This window comes from Alligator sinensis, unplaced genomic scaffold (assembly GCF_000455745.1).
Source record: "Alligator sinensis unplaced genomic scaffold, ASM45574v1 scaffold21_1, whole genome shotgun sequence".
In the NCBI taxonomy this organism is placed as follows: domain Eukaryota; kingdom Metazoa; phylum Chordata; order Crocodylia; family Alligatoridae; genus Alligator; species Alligator sinensis.
Genome location: NW_005842445.1, coordinates 1047545 through 1061680, shown reverse-complemented (window position 1 = coordinate 1061680; position 14136 = coordinate 1047545). Strand labels below are relative to the sequence as shown.

General features: G+C 43.3%; 1 protein-coding gene across 3 annotated transcripts; it reads right to left on the bottom strand.

Moving 5' to 3' along the window:
• Window positions 1–412: 412 nt before the first annotated feature.
• POLR3F (RNA polymerase III subunit F) lies at window positions 413–14102 on the bottom strand. 3 transcript variants are annotated; one of them, XM_025212126.1, is made up of 9 exons: window positions 13978–14102; window positions 13311–13428; window positions 10701–10768; window positions 10103–10170; window positions 9106–9218; window positions 7538–7681; window positions 6388–6495; window positions 5013–5204; window positions 419–2206 (listed from the first exon to the last, which is right to left on the bottom strand). In XM_025212126.1, the coding sequence occupies exons 2-9, from the start codon at window positions 13365–13367 to the stop codon at window positions 2129–2131; spliced, it is 828 nt and encodes a 275-aa protein (XP_025067911.1). In that variant the 5' UTR covers window positions 13368–13428; window positions 13978–14102; the 3' UTR covers window positions 419–2128. The 3 variants fall into 3 exon arrangements, with proteins under 3 accessions (XP_025067910.1, XP_025067911.1, XP_006030509.1); XM_006030447.3 differs by having other exon boundaries at window positions 420–2206; window positions 13937–14088; XM_025212125.1 differs by lacking the exon at window positions 6388–6495 and having other exon boundaries at window positions 413–2206; window positions 13937–14088.
• Between the last annotated feature and the right edge of the window lie 34 nt (window positions 14103–14136).

Here is a 14136-nt window from a genome sequence, read left to right as displayed (position 1 = left end):
AACTGTGCTCCAAGCCAGAGTCTACTCTATATGCTGCTTATCTGGCCCATTCCCACAACAATGCAAACAGCTTGACCACATTTGTTGAACAGTACTTGCCTGGCAGCTCTGCAAGTTTCTGGGGCTCTTCCTGCGTTTCATTGCTTTTCTGTTACTTAAGACTGGAACCTTTTGGCGTTTAGGACCATCTGTTTTTCCATGGAGGGAGGTGGCAGATGGGAAATAGGAAGTGTTCTAGGCATAACCATACTGCACATCAGTGAGTAAGAGAGACAGGAGGCAGAGTGATTCAGAGGAGATGCGGCTGCTGATTGGAGAGGGATTAAGAGCAGAAATCCCCTGACAGTCCTTCCTATAGCACAAAAGGGCACCAAAGTTAGAGCAGTTGTGGCAGAGGGACCAGCCAGCCTTTCCTCAGGTCATTTCTTTATATTGTTAATTTATTGTTGCAATGATTGTGGTAGGGAAGAAACACTCTTTATCTATAAAACAGACAGCTCATGCAAACTTCCTCTTTAATGGCCTGTTCCAACAGGAAGCTTGGAGCAGCAAAAGGGATACTTCCAGCCCAATTCGAGTCCTTGGCCTTTTTTTTACCCCGGACTGCTACCAAGCAAGATCTGGACCCCTGCTAAGTATGAAGATTGCCTCCAAGACCACCTTCCAGATGAGTTTTGGTCACTATTAGTCTAGCTTGATTTGAACTAACCAGAGGGTTAAAACTTCTAGCCTAAACTAGACATGCCACCCTCACTTTTCTAACATGTATACTAAACACTGCAATACTTTTGCAAACAAAGAGATGTCTTTTCCTGAGTAGTTGTTTAATCACCATGGGGCACGAGTGATAACAAGCTCATATACTCAACTAGGGTGATGAAGCAGCACAAAAAATGAGTGTTCATAGCCTTAAGTTGCACATGATCATCTGAATCTTTGTCAGAAAAATACCTGCAACTCAAGATCTGGCACAGATCTGTTCACAATAAGCTCTGTTCACAATAAGCTAACTAATGTCTATCAGCCAGCATACAGGTCAAGACAATGCAGTCCACAAAAGGAACAGATGAACACAGGCTATTGATAAATTATATTCTCAACGTAGCATCAGAGAAGAAGGGAAGGAATGCAAAGATAAAGTTTTCACAGGGCTTCCAATCCACAAGAAAGAAAGAGAACAACAGGTTTTGACAATGTATTGATAACAGATTTCTCCCTTAAACCACAAAACAAAGCTAAGAGAACTGATTAATGGACAGCACAACAGTAGCAAGAGTTTTCACATCATCCATGAAAAATACTGTAGCTAACAGACAGCAGGGATTTCTCTCTTCCAGAGGTACCTTTATTCCTTAAAGTAATGTATTTGAATACTTTGCCCCATACCCCAGTTGCACAATTTAGCCATCAGATGAGATTGAAACAGACTAACATAAAGCTTTTTACGGTTGTTTGCCAAGTGGCACAGAAAGCTAAGCACCAGGTACCCATCAGCAGATTATGGTGCAATAGCAGGAAGGGAGAAAACAAGCCCATGTAGAAGAGGTTAGTCAAAGAGAGTTTAATTAACCTCAAGGTGAAAGGAGGATGAGAAGGAATCAGTTAGTGATGCTGGACCACCCGCTTAGAACAGTTGTGGTATTACAATTTCAGCCCCCAGCCAGACTTAGGCTATCCCTGGAGTAAGGTGCTGCCTTTCAGACTGAGACTTTCTTCTTCAGTATTACTTGTCTGAAGACAAAATTTAGGACTCATATCCTTTATCAATGTTAAAGCAAATGACTCATTTTCAAGCTTATGGCAGAGTGCTGTACAGAAACCCTCAGGATTTTATAATACTCCAGAACCATTTGTGGCATCTGTCACACAAGTGTTCCTCCATTTTTTGTGCAGCAACAGGTCTAGGTTTCTATCAGTAACTTGATCTTAAGTAGTTCATGGCTTTTAGTCCTCGGTCACAGCTGCTAACAAACAAATATGTTGCTTCTTCATGTGTTTAAAAACAAATGAACTTCATATCTTGAAGTCGCTTACAAAAAAAATCATCATCCAGGGTTAAAAAAAAACAAGTTGGATCACCAACTTAGGCTGCGAAGTGTGGACACAGTTCATAGTTTTTATTCTGCTACTAAAATTCTAGCCATTCTGTCATATAAATACAGTTTGATGGGGAAATTTCACCACCTTCATGGCAATCATCAAAAACCTATGGAAAAACATGAAAACAAGGTTAAGATTCACTACCTATTGTGAGCACAAACCAACTTCAAGTAAAAGTCTTCCATGTTCACTCCACAGAGAAGCAGACCAACAATTAGGGGGCACTTTTCCATGTGCTGCAGGGGTGGGCAGTGCTTTAATTAGAGTGGCTCTGAAAGCTGGTCTGTATCAGTGTCTGCATGCTTAAAAGTGAGCTTTAGTTCAAGCACCCTGCCACTATTTTTAAGCACGGGGATGCTGATACATGAAATGGAGGAGTTTGCTGGAGTGCAGCAATTCCCACACTCCAGCGGACTTGATTAACCAAGTCTGCATTGACAAGCTGGAATTCCAGCATGTCGGAGCAGCCTCCACACTCATGTATAGGCGCCCAGGAACTGCATCAAACCCCAAAAATGATAAAGATTTCCACTTGTATTACACTGACACTTGGGGTCTTGAATGGGGTCATTTTATGCTAATTGCTACATGCAGAGAAAGCAGTTGACAGCCCCAGTTGAATAGGTTATAATCTAGAGCAGTGATTCTCAGCTAGGGTACCAGGACACCTTGGGATGCTGCAAAGTATTTTGAAGGGTGCTGTGAGGTGTGAGGAGATAAACACAGACTTAGGCTCCTCTCTACCTGGCTGCTGCCTCACCCTAACTGCCCAGCTTCTCTGCAAGGAGGTAAATCCTATAATAAGTTAGCTTTTCAAATGAGGTGTAGCTCAGTTCTTAAAAGTTGTGGAAGGGTACGTTGAGGTTGAAGACCAATGATCTAGAGAGGCAAGGCACAGGTGTTCAGGAAGTAAAATAGTTTGCCAAATGACTCAAACGAGAACAGAAAAAAGCCCAGTCTCATGACTCCTAAATCTAGTGCTCTCTCCACTGTAATACACTGCCAAAGAATCAAGAATGTAACAGTGAAACAGATACTCTAGGGGTTTTACGTGCAAAAAAATCTTTCAGGTACTTATGAGCAGCAGTTGTAGAAATTCCACTACATTCACCAGCATGCTGTGCAAGAGCACCAGGGTAAAGAGTATAATGAAGAGAGGTTAGAAAGAGGCTAGGTTAAAAATATGTTAATTGTTTCCTATCCATGTTACAAAAGAAAGAGTTTTAGAAATCATTTATAAATTTGTTTTGCTTATTATTCATTTTTACATTTCTCAACAGAAGACACCAACAGTAAAGTGATGGTGTCACTTTACAGTTCTCAGCCAGTATAACAAAGTTGCAGATTTTTGCTGGTTAATCTGAAAGGAAAACTGCTTCTAAAGGTTGGAGAGTTCCCCCAGCCCTTGCTTAAATTTAGGGCTGGATTTTTGTTTATTTATTTTTTAAATAAAAACTACATTTTGGAGCACACCCAATTTGACATTGTCCTTCTAACATGCAATAAAGGAGAAGAGAGGAAACATGAAGAAAGAAAACTTCATGGCCTAAATGAAAGGATCAATCATATTTACTCTATAACAAAGGCATTTACTTAATTTATTATACTATAACTTCCCTCTCTCACTTAAGCGAACATACAGACATACACTTCATTTATAACTCGAGAATGGTTGGTTCTATCTACTCTAAACCTTCCAAAAAATCACTGAATACCACCTGAAGAAAATTATAAGCAGGTTATTTTTCACTTGACCCTTTTTGGGGCTTCCACTGACTGGGATTACTTTGCTTCTCAGATAAACTGGTACCACTCCATTTTGGATGCAGCGAATTCAGATCAATTATCATTATTACATGGACACTTGCCTTTTTTTTTTCCACTCCACGTTAAATATTAAATGCTATGCTGTGTTCTTTAAAAATAAAGCAATATTTTTTACCTAAAATATGTTGTACTAAGTTCTTTGAAAATAAACAAACGCTGCAATTAAAAAAATAATAACCTAGGCAAAGAATGGGTACTTCAGCTAGTTATGTGGCACCAAACTGAGTAGCACCATGACTTTAAGGGACCTAAGGGCAACACTAGCTAGATATGAGCCAACAGCACGATCCTGTAGCCAGCAGGGCAAACAATACTCTGGCATGCATCAACTGATGCATCTCAAGCAAAACCAAGGAAGTGATTCCTTCAGCTGTGGTCTCACCAATTCTGAGTCAAGTGGAGTACCACGTCCAGTTCTGGGTGCCGCACTTCAACAAGGACATGGAAAAGCTTGAGAGAGTCCAGAGAAGAGCTACCTGTACGATCGGAGACTTGCATGGCAAGCCATACAAGGAAAGGCTGAGGGAACTGGGACTCTTCAGCCTAAAAAAAGAGAAGGCTGAGAGGGGACTTGGTAGCACCTTACTGCTACACTAGGGGAGTACACATCAAGGGTTTGGCAAACAACTGTTCACCAAGACACCCTTGGGGAAAACCAGGAGTAATGGCCGCAAACTCCTGGAAGACCATTTCAGACTCAACATTAGGAAAAACTTCTTTACTGTCAGGGTGTCCAGACTGTGGAATAAGCTCCCTCCAGAGGTGGTGGAATCACCTACCCTGGAAATCTTCAAGAGACTGGACAGTCACCTTGCTGGGGTCACCTGACCTCAGTTGTCTTTCCTGCCTAGTACAGGAGAGCTGTATCCAATAATCTTGCGAGGTCCCTTCCAGCCCCGTACAATCGATGAATCTATGTTATATAATTTATTATACTATTATTAATCCCAATTTATTATACTATAACTATTTGAAGTCAATGGGATAGTGCACATGTGCAAGCTTAAGAATGTGCCTAACTTTCTACAAGATCTTTATATCTGCAAGCACCTCTTCCCTCCTCACAGTCTCAGCAAGCCACTTACTGGGCAGAGACCACAAGGGGTTCGAACCAGTCCAGTAGGTTGTATGATAGGATTGACAGCTCTGTACAGTTTCATTTGTCCGTCCACACTGCCCACTGTCCCTTCCTTTGCAGCAATGATGGTCATCTCCACCTTTCCATCATAGATGAGTGTGTTTAAAATGGTTTCAATGTCCTCCATTGACAGTTCCACCTAAAAGAAAAACAAACATTGGGAACAAGGGAAGGCAGATGTTACCAAGTCCTAAAGACAAAAAAAAAAAAAAAAAAGGGGTAAATTTTTATTACTGCTGAGTCTTTATAGTGTAGTTTAGGTCCAGATAGGTGCATATAGCTTCCAATGGCTATAGAAAGGATATAATAAAGTTAGAAGTGGACTAAATCTTGCTGTTTTTTCACAGTCCTTAAGATTAAGCTGGCCTATTATGTATATTTCCTAAGTGGCATTCCCCTATGCACCTCCACTTTCTGTAATACTTCAAATATGGTGCAATTCCCACTCTACAGGGAACTGACTGTCATTTTCTCACTCTTAAGATGAGCTGCTTGGCAAGCTCCAGGCCACACCTGGAGTACTGTGTTCAGTTCCCCCACCCTCCCCACCTGCAGAAAGGATGTGGACAAATTGGAGCGAGTCCAGCAGAGGGCAATGAAAATGGTTTGTGGGCTGGGGCCCATGACTTCTGGGGAGAGGCTGAGGGAACTGGGCTTATTTAGTCTGCAGAAGAGAAGGTTGAGGGGGGGATTTAATAACAGCCTTTAACTACCTGAAGGGGGGTTCCAAAGTGGATGGAACTATACTGCTCTCAGTGGTGACATGACAGAACAAGGAGCAATGGTCTCAAGTTGCAGCAAGGGAGGTTTAAGTTGGCTATTAGGAAAAAAACTCTCACTAGGAGGGTGGTGAAGCACTGGAATGGGTTACCTAGATAGGTGGTGGAATCTCCACCTTTTTAGGTTAAGGCCTGACTTGACAACGCCCTAGCTAGAATGATCTAGCTGGGGATGGTCCTGCTTTGAACAAGGGGTTGGACTAGATGGCCTCCTGCAGTCTCTTCCAACCCTAATTTTCTATGATTCTAAGCTGTCTGCCTCCATACTGCCTAACCCACACTACCTATCTCCCTACCACTGCCTTCCCCATTGCAGTGATGGGGGGATGAATTTAAGAAGATCCTCCAATAATTAGATACTATACGTGGGAAATGACAATACATTTAAATTTTTCCGTGTATAGAAACTAATTATTGGGAGTCATCTTAAATTCAAGGTTGCCTTGGATTTGGGTAAATATGGTATATTAACCCTCAGACCCAGTTCCTCAACTTAATCATCAGCAGTCATTTGGAAAGCAGTAAATTGAATGCCATGCTGACCTTGCTGATCCCCAACTCACAAATGTATTTCCACACCTCGTGGGATGAAGCAAAAGAACTGTTTCTCTGTATCATAGGGTTCTGTTTGCTTTCTCGAGCTGCTTCTGCCTAGGAAAAGGTGAACAGGAGCAAAACAAGAGAAACAAAAAGAAGAACAGTTACTGCTCTCAGTCATGAGAAAGCCTCTACAAAGAGATGGTATAAAGCAGGGGTGGATAAAATGTGGCCCGCGGGTCGGATGTGGCCTGCCAGGCCACTCTATCCAGCCCGTGGGGCCCCTAAAAAATTTAGAAAATTAATATTTATCTGCCCCTGGCTGCCTGTCATGTGGCCCTCAATGGCTTGACAAAACTCAGTAAGTGGCCCTCCACCCAAAATAATTACCCACCCCTGTTATAAGGTATTTCCCAGACACTGTCTCTGGAAAGCACTGTAGACAGGTATTTTTCTGCAGCAGATAAAAGGCTCCACAAATTATGATGCACAAATTACATTAAGTGGCAACTTACAAGTTAAGCACCATATACAATCAGATAAATGCATTAATGAGAAAGGGCAAGTACCATTCTGAATCTCATTTACAGAGGTAAAATATCGGCCAGACAGATGTGTACTATACATTTTGATGGGCAAGTGCAATTCATAGATTGTTAGGGGCTGGAAGGGACCTTGTAGATCATCAGGTCCAGTCCCCCTGCACTAGGCAGGAAAAAACAACTGGGGTCAAGAAGATGAAGGCTGTTTCCCTTAAGTTGGGACAGGAGGTACTGATTTCCAGGCAGAGTTTGCAATAATCAGGGTCAAACACTTCTTCCCTCCCCTGTCCCCCGATCCCCCTATAGAAAAGCGAATTTGTTTCTTCCTATACACTTTGAAAAACACATCTGGAGGAATGAGGCTTTTTTGTAAAAAAGGTAAGAATTATAGGTTTAAAGGAGTGCTCCACTGTGTTTACACTATTAATACAAGTAAAAGTCAGCCAAGAATTACAGCCCAGCAACTCTGCAACAAAGTCTACTTTTCTATATTAAGAGTTATGTAAAAACCATTCAGCAACAGGTTTTTATATAAAAATAATTACTTAGAAAAACACCAGAAGATGAATGTAGCAATAATAATAATAATAAAAAAAAAAAAAACCTTCTCTCACCTTGGACTGTAAGAATTTAAAACACTGTTGGTTTAGTACTTCCACAAATTCAGACTCAAAGTCTTGGTCGCTGTACCATGCCCCACCAGTCACAGACCGGTCAGGCTGTAGGTTGTATAACATGTACACTTTCTTCTTTGAGGCCTAGTGAAGAATACATGCAATTTTAAATAGCCAAGTTTCTTCCACATGAGAGAAGCATTTAACTAAGGACAGAAGCAATTTGTAGACAGTGGGATTCCATTTGCCCTGAAATGAAGAGATCATACCAATCGCCAGCTGCCTGAGGGGAGAGGCCACTCCAGCAGCCTCCTCAGAGGCATGCGGGAGCAGTCCCAGCAGCCAGCCCAGGCAGGCTCCAAGCCCCACCCCACACTGAACAGCAAATGTCACTTCTGTTTGCTCGCACGCTAACTTATAGCACTTGTAAGTCAAGCACAATAGTTCAAGCACTTCTGTCAGGGGCTTTTTGAACATCTGCACTTAGCCAAAGCTCCAATAATTCCAAAGCAGGGCATTATGCAGCATGTAGCAAAGAAGTAGGCAAGCTTAGGCAAGGGATGGCGATTATGGACTCAGTACTAAATTAAGAAAAGGGTTTTATTACATTGAACTGAGATGCCTACTAAACATGTTTTCAAGGAAAAATTACTGAAAATTCATTAAAATGCAGCAACAAGTGACAAAGACATTTCACATTATGTACTAGACACAACATATACTTTGCCTTTCCCAAGAACTGAAGGACAAATAGGCTGCAAAAGCCACACCATAAATAGTTCGCATATTCTACAGCTGGCATTTATAAACTAGGTTAAATGCTTGATGCTTGTTCAACTCTTTAAAGTTTATGAGTGTAACAAGATGCATTTAAAATCTATCCCTCTTCCAAGCAATTCTTAAACATATATATTTGCTACTTGCTTACATTTGGTTCTGAATACAAATGCTTAGCTACTCATTTCTAACGTTGTGATTCAGAAATCACACACTTCCATTTAAGAGAATGATGCTTAAAAAAAAAGTTGTGACTGCAAGATGGTCTGGGAAGGATGAAGCAAGGAAGTTGTAGTTTGGCCTAAACAACACGTAACAATAACAAGGTAGGATTTTAGTACAATTCCCAGTTTCTCTTCACAAAAGCCATCACGCCTCTACACAAATGTAATATTTTTGCTTGAATTGCAACTTATATCCCAGTCCTTCATGGCTTTACAAAGAAGTTAAAATACTGCCTGCAATTTGAAAAGGAGCAAGCTGCTACACAGAGGGCACATTTACACGTGATGCTACATCACAGTAGCAACGTGCTCCCTCGTTATAGCGCGCTGCTACGGCAACAGCAGCTAGAAATAACCACGGGCAGCCAGCATGGCGCAGTACGGGTTGTTACTGGGTCATATGGCCACATGTAGATGTGCTCAGAGAAATTAAGTGACCCACCCAAGATCACAGATTCAGTAACAAAGCTGAAAGAGAACACACATTTCTTGACTGCTAGTCACCTGCTGTAACGATCACACTGTGCAGCATGTATTTCAAGTAGTTAAGAACTCTGGATTACTCACCGCCACGGACTTAACAGCTTTAATGAGTTTTTTGCTCTCCAAGTTTTTCAGTATCTTGTTGATTTCTGTTAAAGGCAGATTACTTTTGTATCTAATATCCCTGCTCCAAATACCTGTTTAAAATAAAAAAGAAAAAGTTGTTGAATTAAAATGAATATGAACTGAGCATTATAAGCCTCAGTAACAGGTTTTGTTCTTATATCCAAATCAAGTCTCACAATGTTCCTTCCCAATTCAAAGCTCACATTATATCATTATACCACTAAACAGGATGTACTGTGTGAGAACACTCATTATTCTACCCTCTGTCTACAGTTGCCATAAAAAGAAATTGTCTACTCTGAGGGCTTTTATGGGCAGATTCAGTTCCGGCATTGGAGCAGGATAAGATATACAGGAAAGAATAGCGAGAAACTTTCCCTCACTTTTAAAAAAATAAAATAATAATTTAAAAACCACTTCAATAAAAGGTTGTGACCAACTCACCCTTCTTGTTTGCAGGAGAGGCTATATAAAGGGGAGGCATGTGGAAATGTGGGTTTTGAGGTCAGTCTTTGAGGGGCCTTTGGCTCTGGAACTTAATCCCTCATCCCTCAGTTTGACACAGTCCTAGTCTGATGATTCTCACATACTTCAAGCTGTTTCCCAGGCTTCTTAAGAAGGTTTTGGGTCAGAAAGCCTCACAGGAGAGGCCATTACTTTGTGGAGAATACAGATTTTTAGTCCCAGCGGGGGGAACAAGGGAAGGAGTTGGCTGAAGTCCTATTATAGACACCAATTCTTTAGGTTTGTTTGTTTTGGACAAGCACTTTACACCTTGGTGAGAAACTCTTAAAATAAGCAAAAAAGTTATAACTGGTAATGTTTTGTTTATATATCACCATACCTTATATTGGGAAACAGCATTACACCTTCACTTCCACTCCCGCCTCCAGATACATTTTAAGCAACAGAGCTAGTTCAATATTATATCTAATATTCTTTATCAGTGAGATACCTTTGTTGCCTGCATCCTCTATAATTTGATAGACCAGCTTCTCTTGGTTGTCAGATCCCTTCATTTTACTGTAAAAGACGGATTACAAGGAGATAAGACTACTGGTTTAATTAACCTAAGAGATGTAAACATAAAAAATCCAATTCAATACACAAAAAGTGGATTTTGTTGGGGCAGGGAGAGCTTGTGGGTAGGAAGGGAGAATTGCTAGGTTTGGAGGTTTTCCCCTTGGAAGCAGATCTAGTCAATTTTATTCCACTTTGCACAGGCAACTTGAGATGTGAGAGAACACCATATTTTATGATCAGTGACCCCCACGCAGTACCCCAGTGACTTCAACTGGATTTTACCCGAGTATACAGATCTGCTCATAACATTTTATGGGGGCTATTCACCACGAGTAGCACTATCCCTGGCAATATTTACAGGATAAGGCCCAAAGGAAGACAGAACTACATGTTGGAACAAATGAGTTAACAGACGTTTTATAATAGCATCATTTCAGGATGGCAGTCTTCTCCCCAAGACTGCAGTGAGAGCTGGTGAGGAGCTATAACCAAAGGACTGTTCCATTATAAAAAATAACAAACAAGCTCACCTAGTATTTTGAGAATCTTTGACTCTGTAGAGAAGACCTGCATTGCTCCTGAGAAGGTCCAACTGTCCCTGGAAGACAGACACAAACTATTTAATCTAGTACTTGGCTCTTTGCCAAGAGCAGGAGTTTGACATTTACCTTCTATACTTTATAGACATGAAATGTCACTTAATTTTATTTGACTAAGATGGCTAAAAAACATAATATATTTTCACCTTCTGGAAATACCATTGCATTTTAAAATCAGTTGGCTCAGCAAGTAACACCGGTCAGTAAAGGTCACAGACACTGCTCCCAGCCTCTTTCTGTAACTGGAAAACATTAAACTTTTTGCTCCCTTCCAACACTGCATAAAGGCTGTAAAGTTCCAGTGTACACTTCCTGCAGCCTACAATAACATGCCCATTTATTTAAACAAAAACACTAACAAATTGCCATGTGTACAGGTTAAAAGCAGTGTAACAGCTTGAAGGATTCCCAATTTCCAAAGGCAGGGTCAGAGCCTTGATCTAATGGCTAAATTAGGTCACAAGAGAATGGCTGGAGGATCATAAACAGCATAATGTTAATAGCTGTCCTCTTCCCCCAGGTCAAGTAGTCAACAATGCTCACATAGGAGTTGTCCCATCCTTAAACACTTAACTGTCATTATCTTGCCAATTATCAGACAGTCTCTTAGCATTCCTTTTTACAAAAATATCACCTGGAAAGAAGAGAGTAGTAGATTATTTCCAGTATCATCAGACATACTCCAGGCTTTTTTAACCCAACTCAGTAAGGTCTCAGACAAGGATGTGGTGCAAAAAACTCTCCATATCAAGGACAAGCATCCCTGCTAATGCTACTAGCTATTTCTCCAGCCTTGGTAACTGTTGCTCATGAGGTGCTACTGTCCTGCCTTTGGGACCTGAAGGTGGCAGCTAGACGCAGGCTAATCAGCTCTGCTCCTTTTTGTCTTAAAGATCACTGAGGATTAGAGGTGAAACGATACATCAGTCCATATTGTATCAGTGTCACTGGCCACAGCACGCACATGGCCAGCTTGGAGAGCGGGGTCTGGCTGGCAAGTTTGTTGCAGGGTGAGAAGGGTGTTGAGGAGCGGGGGTGGGGGGTTGCACAGATTGAGGCCCCTGTGATGAGGGAGAGGGTGGGGGTGGGGCAGGCACTGCCCAGCCAGGGTAGAGCACAGTGTGGGACAGAGCTGCGAGAGGCTCATCCTGGGGCTGCAGGGGACGGATCCCGCCACTGCGCTCATCTCCACGGGAGCGTGTGCCTCCCAGATCTGTGCTCAGGGCAAGGGCCGCTGTGGGCTGGGTGCGGTGCCAGGCTCTTCCCAGTAGAGAGCTTGGGCCAGGGCTGCGTTTGTGTTGGGTGACAGCGGCGCCCAGCATGCATTTCTTAAGATGTGGACAAAACAGCTGGCTTCATCCAGCCCTTTCGTAAGCTCAGTCCACTTCCAAACGGGATGTATAGAAAAACATTGAAACCATTTTTACCACAAAGCCTTTGGTAAAAATTACCAACATCCCCTCATTTGAGTGTACTTGCCCCTGTTGTCACAGAAACTAACATTTTCAGGACCCTAGGCTCTTCTCCAGAGCACTTCCAAAGACCAGCAGGGACCAAATTGCATTCTTTCATCTTTGGCATACAGGTCTTGTCATTATCACCTTTGTTATCTCAAACGACTACTGCAACAAGCTCTACCTAGGACTGATCCTGAAGTCCACTGTACCTATTTTTTTTAGGTAGGACAACCTGATGACAGCATATTACATCAACATGCTGTTATTAGTTGCCTGCCCACCATTATGCAGGTGAAAGCTCAGAAGAGTGCAGGATCACACATCACCCCACAAAAAAATTCTTGCCTCTCACATAATTCCTGGACCACCACAGCTACAACATCACGAATACACTACTACCATACATGTGACCCTTGGAACAAAAAGATGAGTACAGGATACATTCAACAGTGACCTTTTGCTTCTAATATTTAGTGTGGACATCTTTTTCTACATTGAGCCATAAGTCAGGCCACGTTTATAGCAAAAGGTCTTGTTATTATGACAAGATCAAGGCATGGGATTTCACCATCACAAACGCTCTCAGGGAAGCTGCTCTGTTCACTGTGGAGGAATGCAAGGAACCTGGGTCACCACTTTGGCATAATACTGGCTGGTCGTTATGTGGGTGTTACAGAATAACAAATGCAACTAAAATTAAAGCAGATAAAGAGGTCAGAGAGAAGCTCAAAACAAAATAAAAATCAGCCTTCAAATCCCGAATCTGATAGAATTTGAATGAAATATAGGTCTCACTGAAGCCAGTGGCAAAACTTCCTTTGATGTCAGTGGATCTTGACTTCCACTTGGTCTCCCAAGGGAATAAATTTGCTTAACGACCCAATTGTGTTATCCCTGCGCTAAAGAAGAATAGCAGTAAGCAGCTGCTAACACCGAACAAAACACGTTTTCTGCTCTAGCCAGTCCAAAGAAGTGAGCAGGCCAGGCCCAGTCCTAAAGCCACACCTGCTTAGGAAGCAAGGGTGCAGGCAGGGAGGCTGTGAGGGGATGGGCTGGTGCCCCCACCAAGCAGATGCAACCCTACCATGGAGAGCAGCCGGTTGATGGCCATGGCCCGCTGCTGGGCGTCTGTGTGGGGCATCTCGTTCTGGATCACCTGATCCGTGATGCCGTGGGGAAACTGATGGCAGAGCTCGATGATCCTGAGTGGGATGAGGAAGAGAAGTCAGTGTGGGTTAGGGTTACCATTCGTTACCACGGACGTTTCCTGGACATGTCCTGTTTTTGGGTCCTCCTCTCTCTGTCTAGGCAGTTTTTTTAAATATTAGCAAGTGTCTGGGATTTTGCTCTTTCTGGCTTGCCTCAGCAGCAAGGAAAGTTGGGTAGAGGCTGGTCACCAGTTCTATGAGCACGGGCCCCAGCAGCTTCAGGGGTGCAGACAGGGGGGGGCGGGGAAGAGTGTGCCTGCTTGCTAGCACTGGGGCTGCAGCAGGGCAAGGGAGTTGGGGGCAGCGGGGAGCTGTGGGGGCAGCAGGCCTGGGGTGGGAGGGCAGGGGGCTGCGGATCAGGAGTGAGGAGCACAGGAAGGCTGGGGGGGGCAGGGGGCCGTGGGTTAGGAGTGAGGGCCAGGGGCAGGGCACGGACATGTCACTATCGCCCCCTCCATCATATATCCCTCCCCCCACCTACACCGCAGGACCCGCCCGGCACCTGTTCTCTACGTCCAGCGGGTCCGGGACCTCGGGCTTCACCTTGACCTCAGCCATGGCGCTGAGGGAGGAGAGAGACGCCTCCGCGCTCCTCACGAACAACTCCCCGACAGCGGCACCAGGGCCGTGCGGCGCGCACTGATGACGCTAACCACAAACTCCGCCCCCACCGAACGCCACGGGCGCCGGTTGCGAGGGAGC

Coding starts and splice junctions, on each gene's coding strand:
- POLR3F (XM_006030447.3), bottom strand. CDS start 13,992: ATGGCTGAGGTCAAGGTGAAGCCCGAGGTCCCGGACCCGCTGGACGTA. Junction 10,769..13,310: donor TCAACCGGCTGCTCTCCATG/GTAGGGTTGCAT, acceptor TCTGTCTTCCAG/GGACAGTTGGACCTTCTCAG. Junction 5,205..6,387: donor GTGAGTTGGGGATCAGCAAG/GTCAGCATGGCA, acceptor TTTTTCTTTTAG/GTGGAACTGTCAATGGAGGA.